This window comes from Solanum verrucosum, unplaced genomic scaffold (assembly GCF_900185275.1).
Source record: "Solanum verrucosum unplaced genomic scaffold, falcon-dt-bn FXZP01000015.1, whole genome shotgun sequence".
NCBI classification, from domain to species: Eukaryota; Viridiplantae; Streptophyta; class Magnoliopsida; order Solanales; family Solanaceae; genus Solanum; species Solanum verrucosum.
Genome location: NW_026020070.1, coordinates 2,677,708 through 2,696,181, shown reverse-complemented (window position 1 = coordinate 2,696,181; position 18,474 = coordinate 2,677,708). Strand labels below are relative to the sequence as shown.

At 37.0% G+C, this 18,474-nt stretch overlaps 1 protein-coding gene and 2 long non-coding RNA genes across 3 annotated transcripts; 1 reads left to right on the top strand and 2 right to left on the bottom strand.

The window, feature by feature from the left end:
- The first annotated feature begins 2,057 nt into the window (after positions 1–2,057).
- Positions 2,058–2,517, top strand: LOC125823827 (uncharacterized). The gene is made up of 2 exons (XM_049503207.1): positions 2,058–2,090; positions 2,164–2,517. The coding sequence occupies exons 1-2, from the start codon at positions 2,058–2,060 to the stop codon at positions 2,515–2,517; spliced, it is 387 nt and encodes a 128-aa protein (XP_049359164.1).
- Positions 2,518–5,709: 3,192 nt separating this feature from the next.
- Positions 5,710–6,134, bottom strand: LOC125823845 (uncharacterized). Its single transcript, XR_007442739.1, has 3 exons — positions 6,121–6,134; positions 5,904–6,019; positions 5,710–5,779 (listed from the first exon to the last, which is right to left on the bottom strand). It is a non-coding gene; the product is annotated as an uncharacterized LOC125823845 (long non-coding RNA).
- A 1,583-nt stretch (positions 6,135–7,717) lies between these two features.
- On the bottom strand, positions 7,718–7,998 carry LOC125823850 (uncharacterized). The gene is made up of 2 exons (XR_007442740.1): positions 7,854–7,998; positions 7,718–7,760 (listed from the first exon to the last, which is right to left on the bottom strand). It is a non-coding gene; the product is annotated as an uncharacterized LOC125823850 (long non-coding RNA).
- Positions 7,999–18,474: the final 10,476 nt, after the last annotated feature.

Here is an 18,474-nt window from a genome sequence, read left to right as displayed (position 1 = left end):
TTATTTTGATCGTCAAATGCCTGTCAATTTGTGCTTTTAGATGAATGAAATTTTATGAGGTTGTGCTTACATGTTGTTTAGATTGGTTGGGTGAAGTCTAAGTAGCCCGTGGTTGCGCTAATGGACGTATATTGCTCAATAATAGATCGGGTGACACCCTTCTTAAGGGAAATTATCGTCAAATGACCAAATTTGGCAAAACTGAAATAAGTCTGAGTATTCCGGGGTGATGGGTTCTATGGGTTTGAGCCTAATTTAGTTATTGAATGATTTGATTTTGTTTTCGGGGGTTGTGGGGTTGAATTCGAGAAGGTGGATTGAAAATAGACACGTTGGGCCGTTTGGAGAGCTGGGTTGAGTTCGCCGAACCACTCGGCAGTTCACCAAACCACCCCTGATCACCTTAACTTCCATGTTATATGTGTTGTTTGATTCTGTAACTTTTGGTGAGAAGCCTGAGGTCGGTAAAAGCAATCGATGACTCACCGAAAGTATTCTTGATCGCCCTTTATCTTCACCCCTGAACCCTTTTCTACACTGTAACTTTAGGCGAATAAACCTTTGATCGCCGAAAGTAGTCGACGATTTATCGAAAGGGCCTTCCCATCGCTGACTTGCAATAATTTTTTAACCAATCCCTTCGGCGAGCCCGATCTAGCTCGCCAAAGAGGTTCGGCGACTCGCCGACTGGATCGGTAAGTCCGTCTGAAATCATTTTTTTGTCCTTCACTGTGAATATTATCTAACATGCAGATATGGTTCGGACTAATCTAAGCACGCCACCGCAGAAGAAAGCACGGGGCATCACTATAAATGAAGGGGGATGAGGTCGTCCAAAGAAAAGAAGGCAAGAACTCCCACCGGTATACAAAGGAAAAAGAAATAAGCACGTAGCTAAGAAAGGAGACGCTGACAACCAGGCTGAATTGTCATAACCTGAAGACGACCAGCCCTTGGTGAACTGAAGGAATGAGCTCCGAGCTAGACCTCAATCCACATCCACCAGGGTTTCCTCAACTGCAACTCTTCTGGCAACAGACTCTGTGCCAACTCAGGCACCTCCAGTGACCCCTGCACTCCCTATCACTCCTCCACCTAGACTGATGAACAGATTGAAAGCCGATGGTTTACGAACCATCCTTGAGGAAAAGCTACTTTCAACAAAAGGTTTAGATGGAAAGTATTCATAAGTGGGTGAGACCCTCCACTACCATGAATTTGAGCAGTTCACCAGGCCCCGAGGCCCTTATATTCCTACATGGGTCCAGGAATTCTATACAATTTATGGGCAGTTTGTGACCAAGAGCAAGAAAAAGGTGAGCGAATTCAGACCAGTGAAGTCGGTCATGGTCAGAGGCAAGGATGTTGGGTGCGACAGTGAATATATTAACACTATTTTGAATAGACCGCTGCACTCTGCACTTCCTTACGAGGGGTTGCCCATTTCTCCGTCACTGGATGACTTAAAGGGTTGGTTGGCTCTTCTGATTTCTGAAACTACCCCGAGGTGGATGGATGCAGGGGGACCTATTGAGAAGAGGGACTTGAGCATTGCTGCTAGGTTCTTGTTTGGCTATATTAGTAGCACCATAATGGCATCCTAAAACAAGACCATTTTGCACTATCCGAAAGCAGCTTGCCTTGGTTCTATCATGTCTAGGAGACACATCGACCTGGGACTAATGACTTCACAGGAGATGGCCATGAGAGCCAAACAGAAATAGACTTCTCTGCCATTCCCAGTCCTAATAATTGAATTGTGCCGGAGTGCTGGAGTACCACTAGACACTGCGAGAGATATTGAGGTCACCCCTTTATCCTCCACTAACCAACGGCGTATTGAGGCTAAGTTCACATGAGAGGAGGTGGATAGAAGGAGAGCTGCTCCGGCCGACATTTATCTAGATGTTGATGTTGACTCGTTACCTACATAGGCATCTTCGCCTACTCCGGCCTCTGGGCCTTCAAGTACACCGTCTCCTTCCTCTTTTTCGCAGGCCCCAGCTTTTTCTTTCTCTTTCAAGCCTATTAGGATTACTTAGGTCATGATCCTGAAGATGGGGAATTTGGCCCAATTAACCGATATGCGGGTAACCCGACTCGAGAGATCCATCCCTGGGACGATCGACAGAGCCATACTTGCTGCACTCACTCCCTCTCCAGACTTCTGTTGATGAGTTGACTGTGAGAGTCACAGCTTGTGAGAGAAAACAGGGGGAGACCTCTGAGATGACGGCCTTAAAAGCCGAAGTAGCAGATCTGAGGAAGGACGTAGACTATCTAAAGTCTATGGACTTCAATTCATTAATAGGGGCTGCTAATGATGAAGATACCCTAGAGACTTCCATGATTCCTCCGGCTACCACCGAAGATTTACAAGGGGATGGCATAGCAGATGAGGAGTCGGATGCAGAGACCGACAAGGAGCAGATGGCAATGCATGATGATGAGATGATAGAGAGACGAGAGGAGAGCATATTTAGAGATTTTCCAGATCTGGTGGAGACGATTGTCTAGCTGGTGATCCAAACATCGCCGACTGAGACGTCCATAGCAGCTCCTAGTGGATCTGGCACTGCTATTCCTTCTGAGGTTACTCTAGGCACTGAAGCCCAAGTCCATATTGATACACCGGGCACTGAAGCCTCGACAAATGGAGTGACTGCATAGGCAGGAACCCCTCTTTGCCTCCCTCTCTGTCTTACTTTATTTTGACTTTTGCAATTTGTGTTATTTGCATTTGAGGAAAAATGATTTTTATTTGTGGTGGGGTGAGGCCCACCTTTGTGCATATTTTTTTTGTTATTTTTGGGTTGAAATTTATAATTATGCTATACACTGCTTTTTGCAGATGTTTGAGCTTGTGGCTCCTTTTGTTTTTATTGCAAATGATTTTGACCCTTTAGAAATTTTTGACACCTCTTCTATGTACTTGAATGTGGTTGTTCCTTGGAAAATTTGAGTATCGGTTTCGATCAATACCGATGACTTGAATAGTGCTCATAATTTAACGAAAATAAATATGCGGGTACGATGAGGCCAAATGAAGTCGCATAGACAATATGTAAACTCTTTGCATCTCGTTGTGACTAGCCAATTATCAATTGATTCTCTTGCAATGAACGTCGTACACTAGCGAAAGTGTGGAGTCTTGTTTGACATTAGTGTCGATACCTTATGTGATGAGCTTACTGTGAACCATGCATGACAACACCTAGAATTTACCCCGTTGGTCCGGTCTACTAAGTAAGGCTATCTCTTGCTATAATCTTAGGCAACTGTGAAGAGTGTGAACCGATTTGACATATACCTTTTTTGTGGCCTACCTCGTGAGTGTGTGAACCTCTTTTGAACACCCCTTGAGCCTTATCTTTCTTTGGAAGAAACTTGATGAAAACTATACCTCTCTTAATCCACTACCCTTAATCCTCTTGATTTGTGGTAGATTGAATAGCCAACTTAGGCCAAAAGCCTAAGTTGGGGATGTGGTGAAAAGATAAGCGCAAGTCAAGAAGTGCAAGGAAAGTCTCATTTAACCCATGGTGTTGAGAAAAATGGAACCCCCACATACAAAAAAAAAGGAAGAGAAAAAAAGAAGAAAAGAATAAAAAAGAAAAGATGTGGAATAAAATGCAAAAGAAATGGGGTTCCCAAACAATCCATGGAGAGTGAATAATGGGATGACTTATGAGCACTAACGAAATTGATGAAAGACGAGGAAAGGGAGTGTTGTGAGCACCACATTTCAAGAGGATGAAAGTCATTGAGCCTAAATGACCATACCTTTGCACTCAGCCCCGTTACAAGCCTTGAAAAGACCTTTTTGATCTTAAGTGAGCTGAAACAAATGTCTATTGGAAAATACGGGCAAACCTATGGGTGAAACCATTCATAGTGTTCTTCTTTTTTAGTGTGAAGATTGCATTTGATTGCGAAGCTTTATATGATTAAACCATTGTGTGTGAGTATGGAATCATCCTTTGTGTAAGGGAATTCGAATTCTTTTGTTGAGGTTGAACTTGCATTTGAAGCAAGTATTGCGAGCGTTAAAATCTTTGGTGCAGTTGATCCTTACTTGAGTAAATTGAGTCTTTTTGTGTACAGTCATGATCGAGTCCTGTGTAGCACTGTTTGAGACATCCTTTTTGAACTGCTGAACTTGAGTTTTACTTGAGGACAGGTAAAAGTTTAAGTTGGGTGTTGATGAGTTCACAAATTGGACTCATTTAGGGCTATATTTTGATAGAATTAGTGTCCTCAAATGCATATTTTATCTCAATTTCTGATGAAAATCCTTAACTTTAAGGTATTTGGAGTTTGAGGCAAAGCATGGACACTGTTTGGCAAGAAGGAACAAAGCGGCTAAAAAGAACGAAGAAATGAATGCCTGAGGATCACCGAGCCCAGTTTGCGAGTCACCGATCGGCCTGGAAATTGCCTTTTGTTCCAGTGTCACTACATTATTTTAGGCCTACGGCCACCCCAGTAAAGTGTAGCCTAAACTAGCAAAAAGTGTGGCCTTTAATAAAAGGCTACACTTTTGGACTTTAAGCAACGCTTTTTAGGTGGTGGCCTAAAGAAGCGTAACCTTTGACATTAGACAACACTTTTTAAATGTCACCATCATAGCTACACTTATAAAGCATAGCCAAGGAGGTATAAGGGCATGCTTTGTAGTGATGCATTAGCGACACCTTTTTTTTTATTATACTACACTTAAAAGCATTGCCTTTGCTTTGTTATTGGTCACACTTAAAAAGTGTTGCCTTTTATATCTCATCTAGAGCAACACTTATAAAGTGTAACTTTTCTTATGTACAAGATAACATTGGACGTCCTAAGCAACACTTTTGAAGTGTGGCAATGTTGTGTAGAATTTTGTAGCCACAATTATTATTTTTTAAGAATAATAATTTTTATTTGCATATATTCAATAATCACATAATTAAATATACAAGTGACCTAAATCACAAAATTAACTAATAATTAAATCAAAGCTATATATTTCAAATAAAATTTGAGAAACATGTCTTGTACAACCAATACTTAGAAACTGATTGCTTAAAGATCTCTACTATCAATAAATTCCACAAAACCAAATGCATTCAAACATATATGACAATAGTACAAAAACTCTTCATCGTTCACTACAATAGATCGAGTTTACTTCTGGCCACAATTCAAATTCAATTATTGGCATTTTCCTGCACATTCAAAATAAAATTATAAGTTAGTGAAATAAATCATGTATTTAATATGCTTAAATTCATAGTAAGCCAAACTAATTCGTAACAATAAAGTCACAGTAGCGCCACCATAAACTGAATCTCTCCAAAACTAACAAATCTAACATTGAGTCATCAAAATAAAGTCTCAGCAAAGCTCTCCAAAACTAACGAAACAGCAATTTGACATTGAAAATTGACCTATATTAATCAGCAACTTCCTTTCCAATGTTAATCAGGCAAAAAGAATCTTTTGAAATCAGGCAAAAATGTTAATTAGGCAAACCAAATATTTTTAAATCCAATGTTAAAGCAATTATTAATTGACATTTTGCATAACAGTTATTCTAATTAGTAAAATGTTAAAGCAACTATGAATTAGGCAAAAATAATATTTTGAAAAACTACAGCTAGATGCTAATCAGGATTTAGAAGAGGAAGTTTGATCATTTTCACCATCAGACCACATGTTCATACAAGGAAAACTATTGGTTCCACCAAGTACAAATGCTTCATGAGGCGGAAAATTACCGACCACATGACCACCAGAGAAGCTGCTAAAAGACTCACAATAGCCAGCAATTTAAGTTTCAAGAACTTTTAAGAGATACAGTTGAAGGAAGAAAAAACAAATTCAGCATCTTTCGAGCTAATCATCATAAAAGATGGAGAATGTACCTTAGGAGAAGTCGCATAGGACCTAATACCAATCCTTTTCTAGCACGAGCATTGACTCTGTTAAAAACTAACCACTCTGACCACACAGGAGAGCCCCGATCCATGTTGAAAACAAACTGCAAAACAGCAAGGAGAAATAGTGAACGGGTGCCTCAAGAATTATTTCTATCTGTACATTTACTAGACAAGGAATCTAGCAGAATATTATGAAACTCACCACTGAAGAACCAGGTTCACCAGAACTAGTATTGACAGTCTCAAGTTTGGCAAGTAATATATCATTGTGAGTGTTGCCACTGCAGCAGTTCAGAAAGGATTCCCATTGTCATCCCGAGCACCAGCACACTGAGAAATTCAAATAGGAAGGACAGGTAGCAATAACTTTAAAAGAAATGAGAAACAAAAATATATCAGACAATGGGAAGTAGCAACAATATTAAGAGCTTTCATCCTCTATGGCACTTTTAGATACTCTCTCTTGTCATAAATCTCCAATGAAAAATCACTAAGTATCTATGTAGTACTTGTAGTTGTGGAACCAGTAGAACTCAAACTTGGAGCCATGGTTGAAGCAACAATGCTTAACTTGTCTCCATTCCCATCACTTTTTGACACACAAGAGCTGCTCAAATGAACCTCATTAGCAGCAACAACAACAAATATTTCTCAGTTATCAAAAAAAGATTCCCTATTTTTTGTTAAGGAAAATAGTAGAAATTAGATGCATAACCACCTTTGAGATAAAAATAACAGGTGTTGAAGCCAGCTCAGGTCCAACAATCACTGAAACTACATTACTATTTCCATTCCCAAACAATCACTGAAACTACATTACTCGTACACAAACCAGCTCTGTCATATGGTTGGATTGGAATGTATCTGAATTCTTTCAACAACATTGTTGATAGGTTCCAAAGTTATCAACTTAAGTTTTGGTAACTAATTAATTGTAAAAGTAAACCTAAGGTAAGATACAACTCTCTGACGTTTTTAGTCATTTCAGATGCAACCATATTTCTAGATCAATAAATCAGTTCTCAGATAATATTCACTCATTAATGATACTTGCTTTTTACATCCATGGTAGTAGGACACCAAGCTATTAACAAAAAAGCTTCACTTTGCCACCAAAAAGTGTAAATTTCTACAACTTATATCTGTGTAATATAAAAAAGACATTCCGAAAATGGGAAAGGTACCTTCTATTGATTTAAGTGACTTTTGCAGATAGTCGAAGTTAATTTCTTTAAGAATGACTTGTATAGAACTGAGTATAAGAGTTGTGGCAATACCAAAGCCCATTAAACCACCACCAATAACAACAACCTTCTCTATTTTCAATGGTATGTACAGGTACTAGTCGTAGCTGATTCTACGGTTTCCTTTCATATTATCTTCTGCAATATTCAGTCTAAATAGGTCAAAATAGCCACACCTATGGTTTGAGGTTGTTTTTACCATGCAAGCATACAGAGAAAAAAGAAATCCTAGATGGTCATTTCAGTCCAAGTTGAATTAGCAACTCCAAATGGCTCATTTTGTTGCTTATACGATATAAGCAGGCTCAAAGACCAAGAATTTAAGTTAACTAAACTTACCTTTTCTCTTTGCAGTGATGACTGGATGACAAAGTTACCATAAGGGTCCATCAGTAGCATTGAACCACTTGGATTACTGAGCAGCTCGGTGATAGTTCTTGTGGAGTGCTCTTCTCTTGAATCGAGGATAATCTTTTCAATAACATTACTAGCGTACTTATTGCATGAGAGAGTCAAAAAGTTTCCTTGAAGCCTATCAATTAAAATATATGTAACTCTTGGTAACTTCAGTCCCAAAAGATGTTGCACCACATAGTTGCTACATGAAATGAAACATAAAAGCAATTAGACTTATATAGCAACTTCACCTTCACACATTACATAAGCATAAGAAAAAGAAAACAAGCCATACCCATATTGATCTTCTGATAGCTGCATTGCATTTATCAATATCTCAGTAATTATACAATCTCTGAGTTCTCCACCAGCAGATTCTACGCATGACTATATCACACAGCACCCACTTTTTTGGGTAGCAATTGCAAAGCAGTTATTTGCAATTTCATAGAGAAGAGGCTGCAATATGCAGTTAACTTGTGAGATACTTGTTTCATGCAAAAACAAAAGTTAAACAGAGGCACTAATCGAGCTAATGGAGAGGCATGCTACAGAGGAACACCTGACAACTTATACAGAGAAATGGGACATGAGAGTGATTGTAAGCAAGGGTTTATTTATATTCGGCAAAAATATATGAACAAGGTGGAAATATATAAATTACATTCTAGTAACAATATAAGAAAGCAATAAAAGAAGAAACACTAATCTTGAGGGAATTGTGCATAACAACAATTTGCAGATATGAAGATTAACCAACAGAAGCTAGTGTAATTTAATTTACTAGAAACAACAAGAATTTTCCTTTGAACCAATATTATATATGTGAACTTTTTCTTTCTTCACAACTTTTTTTCATCTACATAAATTTATCATTTCAACTCTATCAAGTTTATATCTAATAAAATAACAACTCTCATGTTACATTTTATTGGTATCTAACTATTTATAAACAGTAAAAGTTAGTTGGTCCGTCAGAGTACACAATCAATGAACTATGCTCTAATCTCAAATTGGAAAGAGCAAGTTACATGAGAACTCTGTATCAATTAAGCTCTATTCAGGTAAATTTCATATCATTAGTAAATAATTTAAGGCAAATTAAGGTTCTTTAGAAATTAGAACTAAATATTAATACTTATCTCAACTCACTTTTATGTATACTTTACTAATAATGTATTTGGCTCTATAGCTAAATTCATGTGATTTATGTATCCCTTTTGATTATCTTCAACTATCTTATTGTCACATCTAAGGAACACTAGTGAACATGAAAGTCTACATAAGACACGACTAAACCATACCAAGCAACCTTACTTCATTTTATCCTCTATGGGGCAGTTTGGTTAGAAGGATTAGGGGAATTACCCAATATAGATTTGGTACTAATTTGTCAAGTGTATGGTTGTATGCATTAGCTAAAACCAAGATACAATTTATACAAAAATCAAGGTAAAAGTGTAGTCTTTAATAAAAGGCATACCTGAGACAAACAAAACAAACATTAACACCCAAAAAATTTGAGAAAGTAGTGAACGGAATGAAACAATTATATAGACTTATAATGTTCAGAATTTAACACATGTTCTAAAGTTGCTGCCATGTTTTTTCTTATTTATCTCCCTTATTTGAACTGTTAAATACACATGATGGAAGGAGTTTTTTTAAGGTGAGAATAGTCCATTACTCCGGAAGAAGTAACCTACGAATGTATATTATCTAATAAAATTTACTTGCTTGAAAACATTGGAAAAGAGAACAACAAACAGGATACATAACTTGCTCAGATTTGTGTGTACCCAATTTTCTGGTTTTAGAGGAAATACAAACTACAGAACCAAACAAATAAAGAAAACAATACCAAAGATATATTCATCCGCATTTAGCAAACAAACAGGATACATAACTGATCATGCAACTCTCCCAGTCCGAACCAAAAAAAGAGGTATGTTACCTGGAAAAACATTATCTACTCTTGTTGTACATTCGAAATTTGAACAATTGTATATCAGACTCTATAAAAATAGTGGCAATAATTTATGGAGAAACATTGAGCCACATTCATGATGAAACTAATGAAATGCCAAAATTATCACTCCCTCTGTCTCACTCGATGGATTGAGTAACATCAGCCTTTATTAACATCTGTAATAAAATGACCACATCAAATGTAGCAGATTATGTTTCCAGCACACTCCAAAGATACTCACAACATATCCTTTGCTTGGATAAGACCAAAATGATGGTATTGAACTATACAACTCTTCACAATTCCAAATTATATCAAAGGTATTTGTTGATTTAAATTCTTAAAATGCACAACGAATGGGTTTTTTCCCTTAAAGAAACATTCAAGATGGGGGATTAGGAATGCCCCCTACATAACAATAACAAAACACATGTATAAGAGGTATACAATGCCTACCCTATTCAAGAGTTTCAAGATTGGACATGTCCAATCTTTTCCTAAAATTAACTCTTGATTAAGCTATAGCTTTCTCAAAATGTAAATGCATAAAGTATGTTAAATGATTATAAATGGAGTTTTCCCTCCTTTCAATTTCCAGAAAGTAGAAACAGAGGACTAAAGAATAATCACACCACATCTTCAAATCTACTTTCAGGCATCTTTCATTCTTAACTCGAAAATTAGGATATCTTCATTTTACCTCTTACTTCATTTGGTAGCTCTCAAAAGTCATGAATAAACATAATCAAGTTGCTCATTTCCTCAAAAATGGAGTGAATCAACAAAGGCTTGTATAAATTTGGATAAAACTCTTCTATATATTTAACCTACATAACTAAAGAATGACTAAGTTCCGAAGAATCGACCTCTATGCAATGATCTCACTTGATGGCATGTTCAATTGCTAACAACTATACTTTAAGAGGAATATAGACATCCTAACTTTAGATCAGCGTTGACCAGCAAATATGTTGCTCATTGGAAAGCAACTTAGAAATGATCAAAATATGATAGTGAATAATATAATACACTTTAACAACTGCATAGCCTGAGACCAACTATATTCAAAGTCTAAATATATATATTTTTATTTTCAGGATATATACAACTATATGTTCTCATAATTAAGTTCATACCTAAGTGATAGAATTCCTATGAAAAGAAGTAAGAAAAGTAATAAATAAAATTCAGTTACTTCAATTCTTCAAGCATATTATCAAACAATTTGACTGCATTAGATGCACATAAAAAATCTCTTTATACCGTATAAATGTTGGCTTCTTCTTAATAAATTTTGCAAGCAAACTTTTACTATATTTGTGCAGGTTCTTCATTGTTTTCTGCTAGCTATTTTGTTTTTTATGGTGGATTATTCTTAGGTATTAGACAATGATATTACACAATAGAAATATACAAGATTGGAAACTGAAATTATATCAAAAATCATTTTTAATGTTATGACATATTGCTTACAATTATTGTCTAGTAGTAATAAATAATGTAACTCTTGTTCTATTCAATGATCGACATATCAGTTACATAAAATAGAACCTACACCGATGCACATGAATTCTTATAAGAGGCGTGTGATAAAACAATCAAATTCGTCAAAATTAACAAACTACAATTAAGAAGCCCAAGAGGTAAACAAAGTAAAAATTCAAAAATTCATAAGTAGAATGAAAACAAAGTATAAATTTAAGAACTTCAGAAGTAGAATGAATATGTCAAAAGCAGTAATCAACACCAGGACCAACAAATAGAGCAAAAGACGAAGAACATAGTTCAAAATTACTGACGTTCATGCAAAATTCTAGCAAAAACCGATATACAATAGGGCGAGAATGATATCGAGAATAAGACTAACATATATGAGCTGAGTGGCTGAATCTATCTCCATCACCACAACATGTAGAGTCTCTGATTCCTCCAGATCTGGAATTCTTCGAATAATTTCTCTAGTCTCTCCCATAAAGGTGAAGAATGATTAAGGAAAACACAACCAAACATCGATAAAGTTACAATGGAGAAATTTTGGGGTGGAAATAAGAAGGAGAGAAGGTAGGGTTTAACTTTTGAGCAGTGATATAGGCAAAGAGAAACTAGGAGAGTATTTTAATTTGGGGCAAAACGTTTTTAGAGTTATGTTTATATTGAAGTTATTTTTTGCCAATTAGAAATTGGAGGTAGAGTTAAATATATTGGGGGGAATACATTACTTTGGTGAAAAATATAGGAAAATTGTAAGGCCACATTTGTAAAGTGTTGTTTTAAGAATTATAAAATTATCACACTTTAAAAGTGTAGTCATATGTATTAATATGCATTGCTAATTATATCATCATGTGGAAACGCTTATAAAGTGTGGCCTATAATACTAAAGAGAATGCTTTATAAGTGTTGCCAAAATTACCGTAGCCAAATGGTAAAAATTAAAGATATGCTTTAAAAGCTTAGCCAAAAATGTTTTAGGCAACACTTTACAAGTGTTGTCCAAATTTAGTGTTGTCTTAGGCCTAAAATGGTGTAGTGTGTGCTGATCCTTGAAGGGAAAAATCAAGTTGGCGATGAAATGGAGCAGTCGGTGTGTCGCTGAGTAGTTCAGCGAAGCAGTGCCATATCACCCAACAACTCAAAGCGCGACGAGGTTGAAGGTTAAAGCAAGAAGGTGATGAAATCGACCAAAAGGTGGATTGCCAAGTGTATCGGTGAACCAGACTAACTGTGCCGAGTGATCCGCTACAGCACAAATTTTCAAACACTATAACTACTTGTTGAAGTTGTAATCAATCAAGAAAAGAAAAGAAATGAAGTCATAGACAATTATTATTCAGACCTAGAATATTTTCAGTTCCAAGTTTTAGAGGGTTTTGGAGACTTTGTTCTAAGACATTGAAGATTCAAAGGGTTTCAACTCCAAGAAATTGGACGTTGGTCTCGAAGATTCTTCACTCTTGACGTGTTTTAAGACTTAATTATTAATACCCAGTTGATGGAAATTTATATTGGCATTGATTTTTTACCTCTTTTACATGTCTAGCTAAAACCCCAATACTTGTAGTGTGATTTTGTGAATATGGGTTAGATTATATGTTGGGTCTTGCTTGTTAATGGTTTATTTGTTGTTTAAATGTTATTTCGTTTAGTAGTTGTGTATAAACTTAATAGGATTGTTGTTGCAAATACGATTTCATCTTAGTTTTTTTTTTTTGCTCAAGACAGAGGTCGTAAAACTAAGACTACTAAATTGATAGCCGATGGTATTAGGTCGACATGAGTTCAGCCTGAGAGAGTGAATCCTAGTCCTTTTCCCACACATTCAGCTCAAGAGGGGCGGAGGCTTTTCTTAATGCGGCAACTCGGTGTTCGAGAGAAATCGAGTTGATTCGGGGTAAGTTGCTCGAGAGAGTATTTAACCCCACTATAGTGTTGCCTAGTCACAGATGTTCAACAATCTACCATCAAAAGAATGTACCCAATAGTCTAGTTTATCCCGTATTCCTATCACATCCCAAGAATCTCGTCTCTATATCTTGATTTCTTATATTTTTGTTTGTTTTTGTTTATTAGCTTAATACAACCCCCCCCCCCAATTGATAATTGACGCTTGCGTTACCCCATTAGATTTAATATGTTTTTAATCGTTAATGTTTTTATCTATGACTAATTAGAACTAAATTTTATTTTATCTATTTATTCTCAAAACCACTCCTTGTGGGAACGATCCCAACCCTTGGTTCGGTTATATCACTACACTGGATTGTATAACACTTGAACCGAACTAGTGTCAGTTGATTACGTCTTTAAACATCAGTAACTGCCCCTTCATTAAAAACTATGCCCCGTGCTCTTTTGTGGGACAGCATATCTAGGTTGGTTCTAGCCATATCTGCAAAATACACCAAAATGAGTTAGAACAAATAAATAAAAAAAATAGAAAATAGTTTGCAGACAGACTTACCGAATAAATCGTTGAGTCGCTGAACGGATCGATGAGTCACCGAGTCACTTCGGCGAGTCAGATCGGTCTCGCCGAAAGGACTGGATCAAAAAAATTCAAGAGAAATGGCATGTCTGCGATGACAAGGGCCTTTCGGTGAATCTCCGACCTCATTCGGCGAGCTCGACTAGCCCGCCAAAAGTTACAGTGTGTTTTAAGGGTTAGGGGCGCAGAAAAGGTGAACAAGGAAGACTTTCGATGAGTCACCGAGTGCATTTAGTGAGCCCAGGCTTCTCACCCAAAATTACATAATCAAAATCAACCAAAACATGAAATTAAAGGGGATCTGGGGGAATTTAGGAGAACCGCCGAGTGGTTCGGCGAGGTCGACCTAGCTCAACAAAATGCCCAACTGTAACACATCAGAAACTAGTAAGTTGAACTAGTGAGTTCTAGATCATTTCATAAGAGTTTTCGAGTGTCGTATGGGGATTAAAATCAAAAGAAATGGTTCCCGTACTTAGAATAGGGGTTTTAGGGGTTAAATGTCCGGGTACAAACCCCCAAGGACTACCTAAGGGGTCCTTAGGGAGGACCCCAAAATAGTCCCTAAATCTGGAAATTTTGCTGACCTCCGGATGGCCATCTATGGCATGTAGACCAATCCGCGCTCCATAGGTAATGGGCATAGGTCAAGGCAGCAGGACTGAAAACCTGAGCCTCAGGTGCAAACCACGTAGGTGAGTGACGTCCAGTAGCTCCACCTACGGTTCGTAGGTGGAGGGGCGTAGGTGCTACCAGTTTTAAGTAATTTAGTTTTAAGTTAGGTGTTTGGGTATTAAGTTAGTTATTAATTAAGAGTTAAGGGAGGTACGTTAGTTAGTTAAATTACCTCCTATATAATATTAATAGGCCCCTAAGAGAACTCATTAATACATTCATTATAGAACTCCCAAGTTACTCTTAAAAAGTTCTCTCTCTAGAAGCAACGAAGATGAGGAAGTTGGGCCAGCACCTAGGTCGAGTTTTATCCATGGATTGAAACTTTATTTAGGGCTTTGAAGCAAGGTATGTGAATCTTAATCATCCATGGGTTCTTCCACGGATGGAGCCTCCATAGTTTTCCCCACTTGTGAAATCAAAAACCCCATTCTAGCTAGGGTTGTGCCTGCATTGTGGGTAGTGTTTGGGTGTGATTCCAATCTAGTGGATATCACCCAATTAGGATTGATTTAGATTATTTTAGTTATATTATGATGAATTCATGTGATTTCTATTATAAACCCTAATCTAAATTGATGAATGTGATCTTTGTGGGATTATTCCATTAGAGGGAAAGATGAAGGTTCAAAAGTGATTTTCCTATTTCAATGTCTTGTATAGTAATTGATCAAAGTTAGGATCATCTAAGTATGAATTGTACTAGAATTGATTGAATTGGAAGGATTTTCACTTAAGAAGTTAGAATTGAACCTTTATGAATCAATTATGACTAGAATCACTTAGTAGTAAATGATGTGATTGAATAGCATGTAATTTAGACATGAATCATGATAGAATGAAGTTAAGCTTGATAGTAGGGCTTGTAACCATCAATGTTAGGGCTTTGTGGATAAATCCATTATTATGTGATTATGTTGAGTATAGCTTCTCTCTTACACACTTAAACCTGAATATGCTAGGAGATTCAAGTTCTCTCACATAGAAGGATTCTAGGTTGACTTAAGAACCTAAAATGAATCAAATCATGTTAGTCTAGAATAGCTTGAAGTTGAGGCATATGTTTCCTTCATGTATAGCTTGTCATAGTAGGACAAGACCAAGGTTGATAGCTTAGGATTGAGGATCCATACTCTTCTAAGGGTAGCTTGACTTAGCATTGTAGAATGCATGTCTGGTAGCATGAGTTAGGTATAGTCATGGAAGCCTAGGATTGAGGATTTATACTCTCATATGGGTAGCTGGAACTAGCACTGTTAGGATGCTTTCATGTTAGCTTGACTTGGTTTGGCCAAGACTATTTCAAGGTAGCTTTGGGATAGAGGACTTATACTCTCCTAAGGGTAGCTTAGGATTTAGGATCCATAATCTTCTAAGGGTAAATTAACTTTGCATTGTTAGATGCATTTTAAGGGTAGCTTGAGTTAGGTTAGTCATGGTAGCTTGGGATTGAGGACTCATACTATCCTAAGGATAACTTAGGGTTGAGAATCATACTCCCCTATGGATAGCTTGCAATTGTATTCTAGTACACTTGTAAGGGTAGCATGACATAGTTAGTTTAGGACTATTTCATGGTAGCTAGGATAGGACACTTGTACCTTCCCTAGAGTAACTTGGACTTGCATGTTAGTGTGTCTTCTAAGGTAGTTAGATTAGCTTAACCTAGTTATGTTAGTAGAATGACAGCATGGTCTGGCCTATTAGGGGGTTATTCCTTGGTAGCCTTGAAGAGGTAAATAGAATAGAGGGACTAGTCCCTAACTAGTGAACATTCATGATAGTTTAAACGAGTACTTAGTGTGGGTAGTAGTATGGGATGTTATCCATACATGCCATAAGTATGACTTGAGGCTAGTTGTGAAGGGTTCTCTTATGTAGTATGACTTAGCTTGGGTTTTTGCCATAGTTTCCTTCCAAGATATGATTGACTAAGGTGGTAGTTCTTTTGTCTTTATGAAGCAAGCTATTAAGTAAGACCAAAGTAGGCTGAATTTGACTAAGGTGACTTCAAGGCTATGCTAAGTATGAAGGGTAGTATGGGATGCCTTTCATGCATTACACAAGTGTGTCTTGAGGTTCCTTAGAGGTATAGTACCCTTATGGTAGAAAGACTTATGACTTAACCATGCATAGACTATGATTAAGAGGACCAAAAAGGGATACTTTGCTTGGGTAGTATTATGGGATGCTATTCTTGCTTTGCACTTGTATGGTTTTGAGGTTACTTGAGAATGGTGCTATTATGGTATAGATGACTAAGGGTCAATTATGCTTATATGATTATGACTCATCTCATATGCTCATTAACTATGTCTTATGTTGACTTATGTTTATATGATGCTTATGTTGGAGACCATGCTATGACTATGCTGATTCTGTTATGATTATGTTATTATCTCTTATGCTTATGTCTTATGTTGACTAACCATTTAAGATGTTCTTATGATGTTGTTCTAACCTTCATACTTACTACATTTTGTACTAACGCATATTGCCTACATTCTACCTAAATGTAGGGTTAGAGGCTTGAGTTGCTTTGGAGGCTAGGTTTCAAGGATCTAGAAGAGTTGAAGAGTTGGTGAGTCCTCATAGCTTCGAGGACAAACCCGTATCCCCTTTATGCCTTTTCTTTATGTTTTAGACTTTATATGCTCTGCGTCCCAAGACTTTTATTCATGAGTTTAAATAGTTGGTTTGAGACAAAGGTTTTAGTAAAGACTTTCGCTTGCTTTTGAAAATGTTTTCGATTGTATGGTTTTAAAGAAGTTTTAAATTTTCCATACTTTTCTATTACTTATGTTATGATGCTAAGGGCTTGTATTAGACCCCTTCAGGGTCGAGTATGTCGTGTTACGTCTAGGGGGTACCCCTGGGTTGTGAGAAACTTGGTATCAGAGCCCAAGGTTTAGAATGGTTCTAGGATTATCTCAAACCACGTCTAATGGAGTCTTGTTCATAAATATGAAGCGCGCCATATTTATTAATAGGATGCTATTGGATGCTTAGGAAACTTCACTTCTTCATTCTCCAAGTCGTGCCATAGATCTATAAGCTCTCTCCCTTATCCCTTATCTGATGGTCTTTAGCATGTGACTATTAGAAGGGTTTATGCTACAAGGAGTGAGGGAGAAAGTTTGGTTGTGATGCCAATTATGGCTAGGTGACTTGGATTTGAGATGATAGATTGTGATGTTACCTTTAGTATGAATGATGCTTTATAGTTTCCTTTATGTGATGAAAGATCTTTAGAAGAGTTTGTGTAGGCTTACTCCCAAAGGGGAGATAGGGTGCCTACCTAGTAAGGTTATTCTGTGGTTATGTTTAGTTGTTGGTAGAACCCGACTTAGTTTTGATGAGTTTTGAGGTATGTTGATAGATTTGTTTAATAGGGTGTTATAGTAATGCCTAGATGAGTTGAGTGAATAGACTCCTCTAAGAAGGGTAGAAGTGTAATTCATCATGGTTTAGAATCATTTGGTGTGATGATGTGAAATCCTAGTGATGACTTGCTCCGACCTTAGAAATGAAAGAATTGATGCTTAAAAGAGTTTGTATAGATTTGCTCCCAAGGAGGAGATAATATGCTTAAATAGCAAGGATGTTGAGTATCCTTGATGTTCATGAAATAGGGTTACTAGAAATTTTCACCTTGAAGGTGTAGTGAGTATGAGAAGTTTAATCCCGGTTTGTTAGGCTCATGTGAGATCTTGAGTGGTGTTAGTAAGGTTGCTTGTGAGCTATAGTTGCTTAAGGAGAACCTCTTTAATTTAGAAGTACTGGTAGAGATCTTAGACCGGTAAGTTAAGAAATAGAAGACCAAGGAAGTTGTTCCATAAAGTGGTACGGATTGTTCTTTGGTAAGGAATTTGGTTAAGAGTGCTACTTCAGAGGCCAAGGGCCAATGAGATGTCCCGATGTCCTTATCATTTCCTTCTGCTCTCATTCAAGCTTGAGATGATAGGTTCCTCTTGAATTGCTTTTATGTGAAGTCATGTGTGAATAGTATGTTCCCATGATTTTCTTATGTGATGCATGTTCATGAAAATGCTTAGGTCTTGTTAGAAATGACGTATGTGCATTGTTTTCCTTATGTTGTAATGCATTTGAGTAGATTTGCATATAGACTTCACGAGATGAGTTTTGAGCATGCCTTAGTTTGGAGTTTACAGATTTCCTCCTTGAATAAATGACTTTTGTGAGTAAATTGCATTTTTAGGCTCCCTAAGTATGGGCATGTTTTATCTAGGAGATGTTAGTTCCTCCTTGAAAATGAGTAGATATAGA

Coding starts and splice junctions, on each gene's coding strand:
- LOC125823827 (XM_049503207.1), top strand. CDS start 2,058: ATGGGGAATTTGGCCCAATTAACCGATATGCGG. Junction 2,091..2,163: donor CCCAATTAACCGATATGCGG/GTAACCCGACTC, acceptor CTCCCTCTCCAG/ACTTCTGTTGATGAGTTGAC.